We start from the raw sequence: 14386 nt of genomic DNA on the forward strand, positions 1-14386 counted from the left end.
CAGAACTGGCAGGAGAGAGCAGCTGTTTTCAAAGCCAGTTGTGCAGCCGCTTCCCCACCAAACAAGTAAGCTAAGCAGAAGGGCAGGGCACTGGGCTCCTGGGGAGGGACAAGAAGAAAGAGAGCAGGGAAAATAAAGGTCTTCAGCATTCTCGAGACTGAGAAGAGTCTGGGAGAGAAGGGTTTCCAGAAGTTCAGGAAAAAACAACTCAAAGAAAACGAAGAAAATGCAGCCTGAGGTCATTTGTGGGCTCTCACACCCTTCAGGATCAGATTTTTGAAGTCTGCATTTTACCCAGCGATGGCTAACAAAGGGCTGCATCTCTGAAGTGTGTCTGAGCCGTTCTTGCTCTTAACCTCCACAAGACCCAGTGCCTGCCACATTTGCTCAGCATCACTGAGATAAGAGGTGACAGGCAGCAGCACGGAGCAGCAACCAGCACCAACCGGCCAGAAAGCGCGGGGGATAAAGAGCAAAATGCAGGAACAACACCGGGAGCAAAACACCAAGAGGTTATTAGCAATACCAGGTTATTCCACGCCTGATAAAGAGAAGATGACTGCAGGAGAACAATAAATCCTGCGTGGCTGGCACCCACAGCTCACAGGTTAGCTGTGACAGCCACAAAGCAGTGCACACATGGAAGGAAACGGCTGCTCAGGCAGAGGAATGCCGAGCTGTTAGCACACAGGGCAGAGAACGAAATACCAATTTTATCAGCCTGACATTCCACAGTCAGAAAGCAAGAAAAATGAGGGGGATTATCAGGAAAGGAACAAAATAGAAACGTGCTACTGTACCATCGTAGCTGGACTTGTGCCTTGAAGACAAAATATGTGAACTAGTAAAGTGCAAAAGAAATACCAAGCGTAGGGGAAGAGATCAAACACTGCACGCTCCTGAGGTTTGGGAACAGATGAGTGAGCAAGGTAAGAGCAGAGCTGACATCATGACTAGAATGGGGACAGTGAGCAGGATGGGAGAACTGGAATACCCTGGCAAAGTGGGACTGCAGGTTCTGATGCTTTTCTCCAGGCATCTGCTATTGGCAACTGTCAGAGGCCTCCTGGAGGACACAAACCTTCCCTCGGGCTCAGCACAGCCACGCTCCCGCTGTTATGGAGAGCACAGCCTGATGAGCGGGGCTTGCAGCTGCCCTGACTCTGTGACAAGTTGCAGATCCAACACCGACTGCAGAACTGCAGGCAGGAACAAACAGCATGTATTTTAGACCTCGGGGTTTCTTCTTTACGAAAAAAGAAAGAAAACCAACACTAAATGGCACGGATGCAGCCCTGTACAAACACAGCCTGGCTATGTGGAAACTGGAACTGGTTTCCCTGCTGCTGCAAATCCACTGGAGGTTAGACTTCAGGCACAAGCTACTGCAGCCCACATGGGTCTGTATGAATATGCTCTTCACCTACCAACTCCCAGTATATTTTATTTAACAGCTAATCCTGCAGGTTACCTAAGCACAGAGGGATGCATTATGCTGTGCAAGAGTTTTTTCACTGGCCAGAAGCACAATAAAAATCACTATGATACATTCCTGCAGAGGTAACTTGTCCTAAAGGAGTAGGTTAAAAAAAAAAACAAGTCCGGTTGATCTAAGAGTTTGGCAAAGGAGAAAGAGGGCTGGTGGCAGCAGGGAATACGGTTTCCCACCTCCTCCTTTGTGCCAGGACCAGCAGACAGCCACGTAGGGACATACAGCTAAACAGCAAGCCTTATTCAGGCTGCCACGTGCTCCTGGGAGCTCTGCTATGGACACAGGAAAGCAGAAACATGAAGCTGGGGAGCAGGGATGACAAAACCAGCCTTACCAGTTCGATTTAAGCCACCTGTTACTCTGCAGCTCAGGTGATCCACATCTCAGCCAGATCCCAGTCTGCACTAGGTTGCTTTAATGGAAAGCAAACAGGTGGCTCTCTGCAAACCCCAGGAAGGGTTTTGAAATCGGAGGTGGGGCTGGAGGGAGGCTCTTTTTAACCCACAGCACTTGTTGGATAAGCTGTGAATACCAGGGATCCACAGCAGGCCTGCAACAGTTTCATCTTAACACTCTGCCCATTTTCAAACTTTAATTATGACTAATAAAACATAATTTTACTGCTTAAAGTTTATACAAGCAGTTCTAAAAAGACACTATTCTTTTGGTGATTTGGTATTTCAGGATGAGAGTAACAAGCAGTTTTGACTTCTGGTGTAACTTCTGGGTCTGGATAAGTTTTTATTTGTTAACCTGTTACTATTTGCACTATCCCTTGTGAGGAAAGACATTAAGATTGAGCTGTGACAATAGGGGAAGGATCCATGTGTTATTCTCTGGTTTTGGAGCCAACACAGCCTGCAGTTCCTACTGGCTGCACAGAGGGTCACTTCCAGTCCTGGTAGGAACTCCTACTTACAAAGCTGCCATCATGAATTTACAACAGAGAAAAGTCTGCTATTCTATTTCTGTTGCCCTTTTCCTCTTAACAGAGGAAAAAACAACTTAATAGAGCACAAACTGCGTTTAGCTTTGCCTAAAAATAAAAAAAGCTTCCATGCTTGTTTACCGGGTCAAAATATCCTCGACTACGCTGCTCTGATTGTTGTGAAGATGCATTATTTTGGTTACACGCATCAAAACCCTCCACTTTCCCCCAAATAAACAGATGGATGCAATAATTCCTGCAACATGCAAGTGTTTTGCAATCTTCTAGCCTTTGATGGAACATAAGGAAAGAAAACAGGAAATGCACATTATTGCCTAACTGTGTGAGTCACAGAGACTGCACTGAAACACTACGTGCATGTACACAAACAGAAACACATTAAACACAGCACACTTGTCCCTAGCCACTCCTCACACTTCCTACATGGAGGAATTATATTCCCACAAGAGCTGCAATCCTGAAAGTTTCCCAATTACATCAATAAAAATAATTTATGAACTTGTTCATTCAAACGGGCACTGGAAAAAACTTTTGACTTGCCCAGATACTACCATTGCACCCAAACATCCCATCACCATTTTAAAATCAACTTTGTGTTAAAATTACTTAAATGCAAGCTAACGAGGTGAAACCGAGAACTACAGGACAAAACTTGTTTTGCACTCCCACATCCAAAACAGCGCCGAACTGCCAGACCAGCTGCAGTTTGAAGGATAATAATCTACTCTTTGCTGCCCAGCTTTTCCAAAAGTCTTTGTCAAGACCTACAGGCAATGAGGAACTGCTCAGAAATTGAGTGGAATTAATAAAAAGACACAAAGAGAAATACACTAAGGTGGAGGAATGCAACCATTTTGGACCTAACTAGGTCCCTGCAGACAGTATCAACATTAAGTGCTCCTTGTGATACAGTTGCAGATTGCAGGGGTAACAGCCCTATTTAAATGGACCAGCGGAACTCTACAATTAAATACTTAAATTTGTGTCCTGGGAGCGGAACAACTGTTAAACACAGAAGAGTGCTCCTGAGGTCAACACTTGGCCATACGATCCTGTGGTGCAACCTAAGCCCCCAACATTTGAGCTAAAGACAAAGCACCACTCTTAACTTTGCCACAGTCATGGTACCCTCTAGGTGCTAAGTGAACTTCTGGGTTCACCCTGCTGAACACCATTAGGCTCCCAGCTGGTGGGAGGTGTTTTTAGTTGCAATTTGACAAATTACTCTTAGCACAAACCTTTAATTCTCACTGCGGGACCCATACCTGCTTTATAGCTTGCTGCAGTTTTTCCAGATTTATTTCTTTGGCTTCTTTTAGCAATGTCCTTTCGTCCATCTTTAACATGGAAACTCTGTACTGGCACAGCTCCACCACAACCACATCAGGCTGCACTTCTTGTATTGTCTGAAAATGGTGTAAATGAAATCATCTATTTAGGAAAGATTAAAAAGAAGTGCAGCCAATATAGATATTTTCATGAGGAAAAAGGACCTAAAAGCACGTTCCAACAATTATTTTCAATTAAATAGCAATGAAAGGGTAAGACTCCACCAAATAGCTATTTATTAAGACAAACAAAGGAAGAAAATAAGTGAATTGATTTAGCTACTGGATGTTTTGGGACAAGAATAGGGAGAAAAAAAATATTCTGGGGAAAAAATAGATCAAGATGTCCAACTTTTTTCTTTCACGTTAGAAAAGTCCTTTTTGTTTGTGACCAATTGCAGTCTGATTTAGAACAAGCTTTGTAAGAGCCAGAGTTGATGGTTCTGGCACAGGATTCCTCTCCTTCTGGCACCCAGAGAATAACGCCAGTCTAAACTGCAGATGTTGCATGAGGTGTAGTATGAAATAGCTCCTACTTTTACTAGTGCTTCAGAGCTACTTGTACATTGGACTCCATTCTCACATTTTGGGCAGCACGGTTTGACAACTCATTATACATCCCATGCACAAAGAAGCTGAGAACTCCTTTCTGTTCTAGGCTTTGCATCCTCTTGGCACACTCCCATCACATGCAGACACACTGCTGGTGTTATTCTATATTCTTTAGAGAACAAAACGAAAAAAATGGGATTGGAGAGCAAAGCATTGCTTAAAAAAAGTACTGAGATGATACAGGTATCTTTTAGTTCATCCCACCGTGCTGTCAGCCCTTCAACATCTACTTTGAGAAACAAAACCTGGAGCTTGCAAAAAAAACAAGTCAGAGAGCTGGACTTTGCTCTGCTTTGTGACATACTTCACGATAAAGTTAACAGCATTAACACCACGCTGCTAAAAGGCTCCCACTTCCTACCTACCTTCACTACATCCTTTTTGCTGCTGTCACTGAAGTGGGCTGTTCCAACCACATACACTTTAGAACCATCCTCGGTGTCGAGCTCAGTCACAGTGCTTGGTAAAGAAGGCTTTTTCTGCCTCTTCTTCATCTTCATCTCCAGAAGGATTTTAAATGCCTCTGCATCAGCTAGAAAGGGCAAGAAAAAAAAAAAAGAAAAGCGCACATGACTATGAAATGCAAGTAAAAAAGACCGAAAATAAAAATGTCACCACTAAACAGCAGAGCAGAGCTAAAAGGCCATGATTTACCGCTGTAATCTTACATTCAATTCTGAGGCTACATCATTGAGAGTGCCACCACTGGAGAGGCTGCCTCCAAGCATGGGTCTCAGTCCAGGTTTCCTACCCTGTGGACACTGGGACAGGTTGTCCACGCAGTTCAGTAAGGGAAAGAGAGAAGCTGTGTGGCAGGTGAGGTGGATAGAGAAGCAAAGAATACTTAGAAAAGGTATACACCAGGTCGGGAAAAAAAAGCATTTCTTAAATTCTAGAACAAAAACGTTCCCTTTCATAATTTTATCTGTATAAACAACAGCAATATATTTATACTGGTACAAATATGTTGGTAAAGTCACCTGTACGTACTGGATTGAGCATGTAGGATACCTTCCAGTACCAGTCTTAGCCTTAGCCTTTAGCCAGGGATCAGCATACAATTGGAAATTAAACCTTAACAGGCATTTGGGTCAGGAAATCAGTGGTTCTTCTCTGGTGTCAACAACAAACTGATTAAGACCAAAATGGTACAACACGAATTCAGGCCATCTGTAAAAAGCTTGCAGCAGAAAACTGGAAGATCTATCGATTCCATCACAGTCGCTCATGAAATGCCAGAAAGCCCAATCAGCTGAGACGGAGAAGCTTCAATTTTACATCAGTGGAAAATACAGTTAACTTTGTGTGAGTTTTCTTTAAGTTTCAATGAAACTTAAACAAAACAAAAAACAAAACAAAAAACAAAACAAAAAACAAAACAAAAAACAAAACAAAAAACAAAACAAAAAACAAAACAAAAAACAAAACAAAAACGTATCAAATAGGAAAATAGAGTTTTGTTTCCAACCAACTCTGCAGCAAACTGCTGCAGAAGTTAACTGAGGTTTGAAAGGGCAGAATCTAGGAATAGGATCACAGTCCCAGCAGAAAAAGGTCAGCAAGCAGTTTACAGGTGGGATGAGAAAGAGAGAAAATTACAGCCTCCCACGACATATTCTTTCTTTTCATGACTCTGCAGGACAGATCTGGGGCAACATGAGCACACCAAATACTTATCTCACAGGACTTTATGTCAAAACCAAACCAAAACAGAACAAAAGCCACCCTCCAACGTCCTTTCAGTTAGCATTTTAGCAGCCTACTACTTCCTGGTCAATACCCAAGAACATGGTGTGTTGCAGTCAGTATGGTCTGATCGAAGACCATGTTGCTGCCAAAGCAGATGGTGATGCTAAGGAGGCGGTGGGGAAGACATGACTGTAAAAGGAAGGAGAAGGGGTAAGGCCATTGCATTTGTAGCACTCCCAGTCACACAGTCATAAAAGCAGCTGTTTAGAGCAACCAAAATCTACCTAATCAAATTGTCTATCTCCCACAGCAGTCAAAAGAGTATCTGTGGAAGAGTAAGAACCAGGGAAGCATGCATGATACTTTCTCCAAATACCTAGCCTCCAGGCACTTATGGTTGATTCCCTGAGCTGGAAGGGGTTTCTACATATTCAGTAACCCTTAAAGGACTTCCTTTCCTGTTGATTTTTCCAGCCTCCACCTCATACATATGTTCAGAACCAGACTGTATTACGTTTCATGTGAAGAAAAACCATTACAACAGTGAAGTAACGGATGTTATCAGTGAGGATATATTCAAGGAAAACATTCTCAGGAGCAGCTACAGTTTTTTATGAAACCAAACTCTATATATAGAGGAAAAAAAGCAACATAAATTAATGTGCTTCTTTAGGTCTGAGTGCCTTTCCCATAGCTTTACTTAAGGCTCTGTTCGCTCCCATGATTTTCTTCTCCAATCTGCAGTCCCAAGGGATTATTCAGCAACTTCAGCATTATAATAATGCTGCATGCTAATTTGCCCTAAGGTGGTTCTTTGCTTGTTTTTTTGCCAGAAAACACAATCTGAATGTTCCTATTGTTCAGAAAGGAAGACTGTATATATTAACGTCACAACATTATATCAATAAAGAGAAAGCAAATCCTAAGTAGCCTTTATTTTTTCCTCCTGAGAGAGGAATGTCTGTTATTATCTGATCCTAATCACTAAAGGGTAAAGGCTGATACCCCTCCCGGGCTTCACAAGACAGTTTTGGCTGGAATACTTCTATTCACACATCCTGCAGGCTTGGCCTTCATATCAAAAAATTACCGTGTTGGAACGGGCAAAGGGTTCCATCTGTAACAGCTTATTCCACCATGTAACACTGTATGACAGAACACTGAATCAAACAAGGACTTATCTATCTTTGGCTCACAGAGCAAAGACCAAGCATAAACAATAAATGAACATCTCTCTTAAATAAAAAAAACGATTTGACTTTTTTTTTTTGAAAGCATGGGAACAGCGAACTGACCATTAATATAGTAGGTCATTGCTCTTTTCAAATTTGTTTTTTTATGCATGATTTGTAGAAAGGCCCAGTCAAACAGATTAAGTCATATACGGCCTCGTTCACGTCACCCTTTTGCACTAAGAGCCACTAGGTAAGGAAAAGGCAGGGACATTTAGCTGAACACACTCCCCGTGTGGCATACCCTCCCCAGTCAAACCAGAAACATACAGATATTCTGTGATACACTTGACGTTTCCTTTGGTCCATCTTCTGGTGCATCAGAGGAGGACATTGGATCTGCAGCAGCCTGTATGAGACAAAGTCAAAAGGAAGCCGGGAATTATAATGAAATGTTTTAATACATTTTTTCCCTTGTGGGTTTGCTTGATTTGAACCTACATACAATATGCAAGCAGCTAAATAATTTAAGCAGTCTCAACAGTGCAAAACATTTGTGGTTTTATAACTGTTTTTCTCCTAGCTACGTAAATATGAGAGACAGTATTTATACCTGACACAGAATTAAAAAAAAAAAAAACCTGACTCTACAATAAAAAGAACAAATTTATCTCTAAATGTACTATAGTTTTGTGCTTTGGAAATCAGAATGTGCCCTGACAACACCACTTCTACTTATCAAAAGGCATATTTGACTTAACTACCAACCAGTCAGCATTCCTTTTGTTAGTCTTGACAGATTAATCAGCTCTCAATACACACTTACATTCAAGAGAAGTCTGCCCAAGTATTTTAACACGTGGGCCCAACCTTAGAGATTCTGGCCCTATACTCACTTTCATGCATATCAGAAACCAGAAAGATTAGAAATTAAGCGTCTGCATATTTTTCCTCCCTACAGGACAAGACAGTAGTTGAAAACACTTCCAAAGACCAACATTAAAGTTGTACCTAGAAGTACACGCCAGGTCTTCAACTAGCAAAGCCAGTCTTATCTGTAACTAATGTGCAATTTTTAAACCCCTTGCACAGAATTCCAACAATTCAGCCTATGTCACCCAAGCTGGAGAAGCAGATAGCGCAGGAAAAGACTTCAGAATCAAAGAAAGCTCAACTATAAGCTATCGTTAGGCAACTGCATTAATTCTAAGCTGAATCAAGATGATTACCAGGAGAATTTGGAGTTCCTTAACAACATTAAGTCAAGAAGTTAGTGACAGCAGGTGAATCCATAATGAATGAAGTACTTTCCAAATGAAAGGCAGTGTTTGTGAACCAGCAAGCAGGTGGCCAGACTCTCCCGAAGGATGTCAACTTTTTAGTGACAATGACTGGTTTCATTAACTTTGTACTTAACCTGTTTTAAAACAGGAGTCTACAAAGCACATCCAATTTCTGAAGGCTTTCAACAAGAGCACTTTCTTCTCATATTCTATTGTGTTAGACAGCAGTTTTCAGATAATGAATTCTACTTGTCTTACCACGGCCCCACTGAAGGTAAGGCAGAATTTGTCATTGCATTTTACGGAGTAGCCAAAAAGTACATCTCTACAGTACAAAGTTTAAAACATTCACAGCAACACATTACCCTTTCACTACAAAGCAATGTCTGTTCATGGACAAGTGCAAATTGCAGTTACACTCACAGATCTAATTTAACACCAGCTCAGATTCTGATCACAACATATGGCTCGACTCTAATGCTTGCATACCTAACTTTAGTCACAAAAATATTGTTAAAAATGTATCAATATAACATATGGAATTAACTCTGCCACTTGTGCTGGCTTTGTCATCATAACAGTGGAGTGGAAAAAACATTAAGGACCCCATTAGGAGTCTGCCTTTCACCCACCCAATTTTTAATGTATTTATTTATTTTTAAAGTTAACACATGAAACTACATTCTTATATTTTGTAGCAAAAAAAAAATCCTAAACTTCACCTACTACACCAGAAAAAGGTTTCGAGATGGCATAGATATGAAAGAAGAGGAACAGAACATGCAGAAAGAAGCACTTGAGTTTACTTGGCAAGGTACTTAAGCCTTGTACAGTAAGATTATTTATATACAATCAAGTTGTGTAATTTAATCACAAAAGACATCTTTTCTTCAAAAGGTTTAAACAAATAGGCTAGCCTGTTTTGTGCCATGCTTCACTTACAACTAAATTAACACAGAAGGCCTTTTCTAACTGTTGCAACTGTAGAGAAAAGGACCCTAAAAAGAAGAATGTAAATGTGGCAAAACAATAGCATTGAACCTTTCACCCCTGTTCTTAAAATAGCGTCACATCAGTTGTCTGGATCCCTGACTTTGTAAGCCTTCCCAAAGCATGAACAGGACTGATTCAGAGTCTCGACCTTTCCTTCAATTATATCAAGAAGAAAACCCCTTCAATTCCAATACCTACCTCAGGCTGTTGCTCCTCTTGCATCCCTAGACTGCAGACTTATTTTCACCAACCTCACAAGAACTGTAAAAAGTAAAACGGATGAGAATTAAAAATTGATTACAAGACCCAAAATATTCATTTAAGAATTGGGAAGAGAGCGGGGTGGGAAGCACAGGCATTTCTATAAACTCTCTGACAGAAGCTGAAAAGCAACAAACTGAAGATGTTTCAAAATCTGTCAGAAGTCACCTTTTCAACACTGCTGGGAAAAAAAAAGGCAGTAAAGCTGAATTGTCTTATTAATCCAATTTTTGAGCTGGCCCTAAAACCAGAACACCACCCTGTTTTTCCACACACACACACACTGAGAACACTTGGAATAAGAATGAATTTCATGGGAACTCAGAATTTGCTTTTTTTGCTGTCCTAGATTCTGCAGAAATGCCCTTTTCCTCCAATTCATTCTTAAGCAATCAAGAACACGGGGTGGCTGTCAACAAAATGTTTCAGCAAAAGCAAAAACCTTGGTCAGCCAGGTCAGTAGTTCAGCCTCGTCCAAATGAACTGTGTTAAGACAGCTCTTAGGTGAATTTTAGGAATCATCTGTATTTCACTGCTGCAAGGAATAGGAAAGCAGTCAGCCTTAATACTCAACTAGGAAGCCACACACATTATTATCTGGTCTGTGTCATGGTATCACATATGAGTTTACAAATACATCAGAGCCAGAACATCAGAGAGAGCATGGCTATGTGAAAAACACCAGAAATCCCATTTTCAAACCCTTAGTGAATAGTTTCCATTCTTTGTTTCAAGACTCATTCCTCCACATGTATTCTTCAAGTTCAGAAGTTACCCCTGAAGCTGGCAAAGCACTAGGGTTTGACTTTGATGGTATCCTAAGGGAATTGCACAAGATGCTGAACTTCTGGCCAGTGCTCATTCTGCTTATCCTCACAACTAATCTGCTAATAATCTAAGCATTTGTGGAAAAAAATGACACTGCTTTCTGGATTACCTCCCTCTTACCTGTTCTGTACACACAAACGGCATTTTACTACCCAACAGACCAATTTTGCTGCACATGCTGGGCAGCCTTGCACACACCAGTGACACCTTGCAAGGTTTTATTAGATTTCCCACCTTCCCTGCTCTCTCTGCCTGTAAAGAGAATGAGCAGCACCTCACCAAGACATCTGGTCCTTCCTCCTGCATGTGCATCTCAGGGATGGTCAAGCAGAGAGCAGTTCTGGCCAGCAAATCGGGACAACACATTTATAGCCCTGCTCTGAGGAGCAGAGGGACAAGTTCAACTCCTGCCCTGTGCACAGGTAGGAGGAAAGATGCCTGGCACCCAGGCAGCTGCATTTTCTAGCATACAAACATGGTGGCAAAAGCCTCCCCTTCCCCAAATCCGAGAAGTTTGATGAGTCTGATCAGTGTTCTCCACCCTGGTTTCTAGTCTTGATTTTGAAGCAAGTTTCATTGCTTTCTAGCTTTGCTTAAAAAATGCTTCTCTAGAAAGAGCATTTGGCTGGAGAGCTAGCTGTGTGCACATGTAATTCAGACAGCTGGCACATCTCTACATGGTACAGAGAGGCTTCAACAATTCATACCTTCACATTGCCCATACTAGTGGTCACCAGCAAACTGGAGACCACAGATGCAAAGGAGATGAGAAACCCAGAGTGACCAAAAACCTGGCTTTGCACACTCTTTGGAGCAAAATCTGAGAAATCCAGCAGAGCTCCATGTCCTGAGCAGGCAACAACTGCAGATAGCTCTTGAGCTGTGAAGTAAGTACCTTGTAAAAACAAAAGCTGCACACAGTCCAAAAGGTTCGGTAACACGCCATTTATTGAAAGCATGGAAGAACCCTGCACAGGCAGCGTTAAGACATTTTCTTCAACTGCCCTATCGCTTTTGCTACAAAGCACTGCTTAAGTTTAACCCTGTGACCTTGCCTTCCCCCTTTCTAAAGGGTCAATTGCAGGAAAGCTGGATGTCAGAGCAAGCTGAAATGGTGGGTGAAGCCAAGTTGCTCTTTCTTCTGTGAGCATTTTCACAATTTGTGTCCTGCAGACAGCTCTGCACAGGCACAGCAATGGGGCCCATGGCCCAGACAGGCACAGGCCCGCCCACTGCCGCCTCAGCCTGGCCTCAGCCTCCTGGTGGCACCACGGGCTGAGGTGAACGCAGAGCCTGTCCCGTCTCTGCTGGACCAGTTTAACCATTCCTGGACTTGTGCAGCAAACCAAACTGGACAGACATAAAACTTTCCTTTTCCCATCCCCAGGGGGTTTTAAGCTCCGGTGGCCAAATACCTGTGCAAACAGCTGTGGCAGCAGAACTCAAGGAGCCACATGTGGCAGAGGTTTGCTGAAGGAGCCACATGTGGCAGAGGTTTGCTGAAACCAACGCTGTCCTCTGACCAAAAAATGTACGTCCAACCACATCATTTCAGGGTGCACTTTGAAACCCAGCCCTGAACTTGGCTCTTAGTTGGTTTACACACAAAATACTGAAGTGTTTTTCTGTCAGTGGATTAGAGGTCCCTAGGCACGAACTGAAGTTTAGGCTTGGTTGAAGGCCTACCTCAGTACAAAAACGTGCCTCTTACCGACAGCAGTGCTGTTAAAAATAGTAAACTGCAAGTTTCAGCTGAAGAATAAACTTCTACACAGAAGCACCAAGTGATTTTCCACCCAGTGAGTGATATTTTAGAAAGCCTCGCCCTGCTCTCACCACAGGTTAAGTGATGCATATAGTACTGGAAAGCGCGCTTCTCTGAACTTACTCATGACAATTAGCACTTTTTTTTTTTTTTTTTTTTTTTTTTTTTTACCTGAAACACACAACCTGTGGAGAGGGCAAAGCTGGTCAGCGTGTTCCCAGCTCCACCATAATGGGGTTCTGGCCACCGCAAGGAACCCACAGCACAGGGCCATGAGGGACAGAGGGCGACAGGTCCAGCCACACAGACAGGTGAGCCTCTCACCACTTTCTTCTAGCAGGTTCCTAGGTGCTTAGACCCGCTTCACCTTCCACTGGAGGTGGAGTTTTCCCACACAGAAGACCTGTTCCTGATCTCCCCGCCTCAGGACATGCTCAGCAACTCAGGTTACTCAGTCAACATGAAGAAAATTCCTACAACCTGCTGGTGACAGCAAACCGAGCTAACAACTGCCATGAAAATCAGTGTGCTCAAGCTCTTGCTTGGTGTGAGCCACGACAGGCACTAAACACCTGAGTACCAGGGTACAGACATGGCCAGGTACTGAGCTGGCCACCACCCTCAGCAACAACATCAGAGGAAACAGGCACGTTCTGGAATCTACTCTGGTACCTCGGGCTCCAGGCTGACCTGGCACACCCATGTGGAAAACCCACAGTCCCCATACCTCTGCGTATTCAGAGGAGATATCTGCATCCCACAGTACTTGAGATATTAATACCGAAACCTCTGAGAAAGGACTAAATGTACCCTGCTGTTACAGGCAGAAGGAACTGAAGCATGTGAATCTGTAAGCACTTCCTCCCACCGTGTCCGACAGCAAGAGAAAGGGTGCTGATTCACATCAAATCCTGGCAAACATCTGGAAAAACAAAATTTGAGCATTTCCAAATCATTTTGAGCTTGATTTTTCAGCCTCATAGCTTATTTACTTATTTCAAAATTCAGCTACTCTTATTTCTTTAGGAAGTTAACCAGGCAGCGCCTGTTTGTCTGTGCTTGCTAACCCAGAGGAGGATTTTAAACGAATGTGGCAGGGAGGTATGAGTCTCGGTAATGATGAGGGATGTCTGCACAGCACCAGGGGAAAAAATAAAGTAAAAAAACAAGACTACCAAAGTTAAGGGGTAAGGGGTGGAAGGGGTGTAAAAGAGGAAGTGGGCAGAACCTGCCAGGCAACAGAAGCAAACTCAACCGCAGGTTGTAAAGCCATAGGCAAAATAAGCTCTTTGGACAATTCTTTATTGTGTTCCCTAATACATATACCGCAAGATCTCAACCTCAAGTTCCTCTGCTTACCGTAGGATTTGGCAGGAACATGCAAAACTAATCAAAACCTTCTCCTCCAGCTACTTCAAAGGCCCGTACGGCGCCTTCATCAGATAAGTCACACACTGAAAATCTTAGAGATGATGGTGCATTTCTTTCAGACAGAGCGGCAGATGTAGCTCCTAGGCACTCCTAAAGATCAGAGATTACAAAGTATTTCTGTTCTCTTATCTACCAGGAGACTGCCTTATCCCGGAATGACTCCTGTTGACAGTGCCACCAAGAAAATTCCTGGAGCCAGAAGAAACAAAACAGAGCCTGACCTGGAGCCTTCTGAAGCTGCAAGTCCGGGTTTTGCCTCTGCAGTTTTCTTGAAAGGACTATTTGATGACTGAACCCCTGATTCAGCCACCTTCTGCCCCCTCCAGCAAGTGGTATTCTTGTGTTTGTTTCACCTTTGCTAGCCCTAGGGGCCCTCTGTTCACTGGGTGATTAAAAGATAGCTCATGTATTTACCCATGAGCAAACACAGCCCTTTCCTCAAGTCTTAAGATGCCCAGGCAATGAAACAGGAGTTTTTGAGAACACCTAATGACCAGCAAGACTAAAACCATCTTACTGGCAGGCACCTATTCCCATTTCTCCTTGTCCCACCTGTGCACACAGGGCAACCACTCAAACTGCC

At 42.9% G+C, this 14386-nt stretch overlaps 1 protein-coding gene across 1 annotated transcript in view; it reads right to left on the minus strand.

Moving 5' to 3' along the window:
• The window catches only part of TRABD (TraB domain containing), a 32662-nt gene that overhangs the window by 12701 nt on the left and 5575 nt on the right, over positions 1-14386 (minus strand). Inside the window, exons 2-5 of the mRNA XM_082780673.1 lie at positions 9717-9779; positions 7573-7651; positions 4747-4913; positions 3707-3847 (exon numbers count right to left, since the gene is read on the minus strand). Coding sequence (XP_082636799.1) covers positions 3707-3847; positions 4747-4913; positions 7573-7651; positions 9717-9740 — 411 coding nt within the window. The 5' untranslated portion in view covers positions 9741-9779. The remainder of the gene's footprint in view (positions 1-3706; positions 3848-4746; positions 4914-7572; positions 7652-9716; positions 9780-14386) is intronic.

Source organism: Aythya marila, assembly GCF_965140915.1.
Source record: "Aythya marila genome assembly, chromosome: 1".
NCBI lineage: Eukaryota > Metazoa > Chordata > Aves > Anseriformes > Anatidae > Aythya > Aythya marila.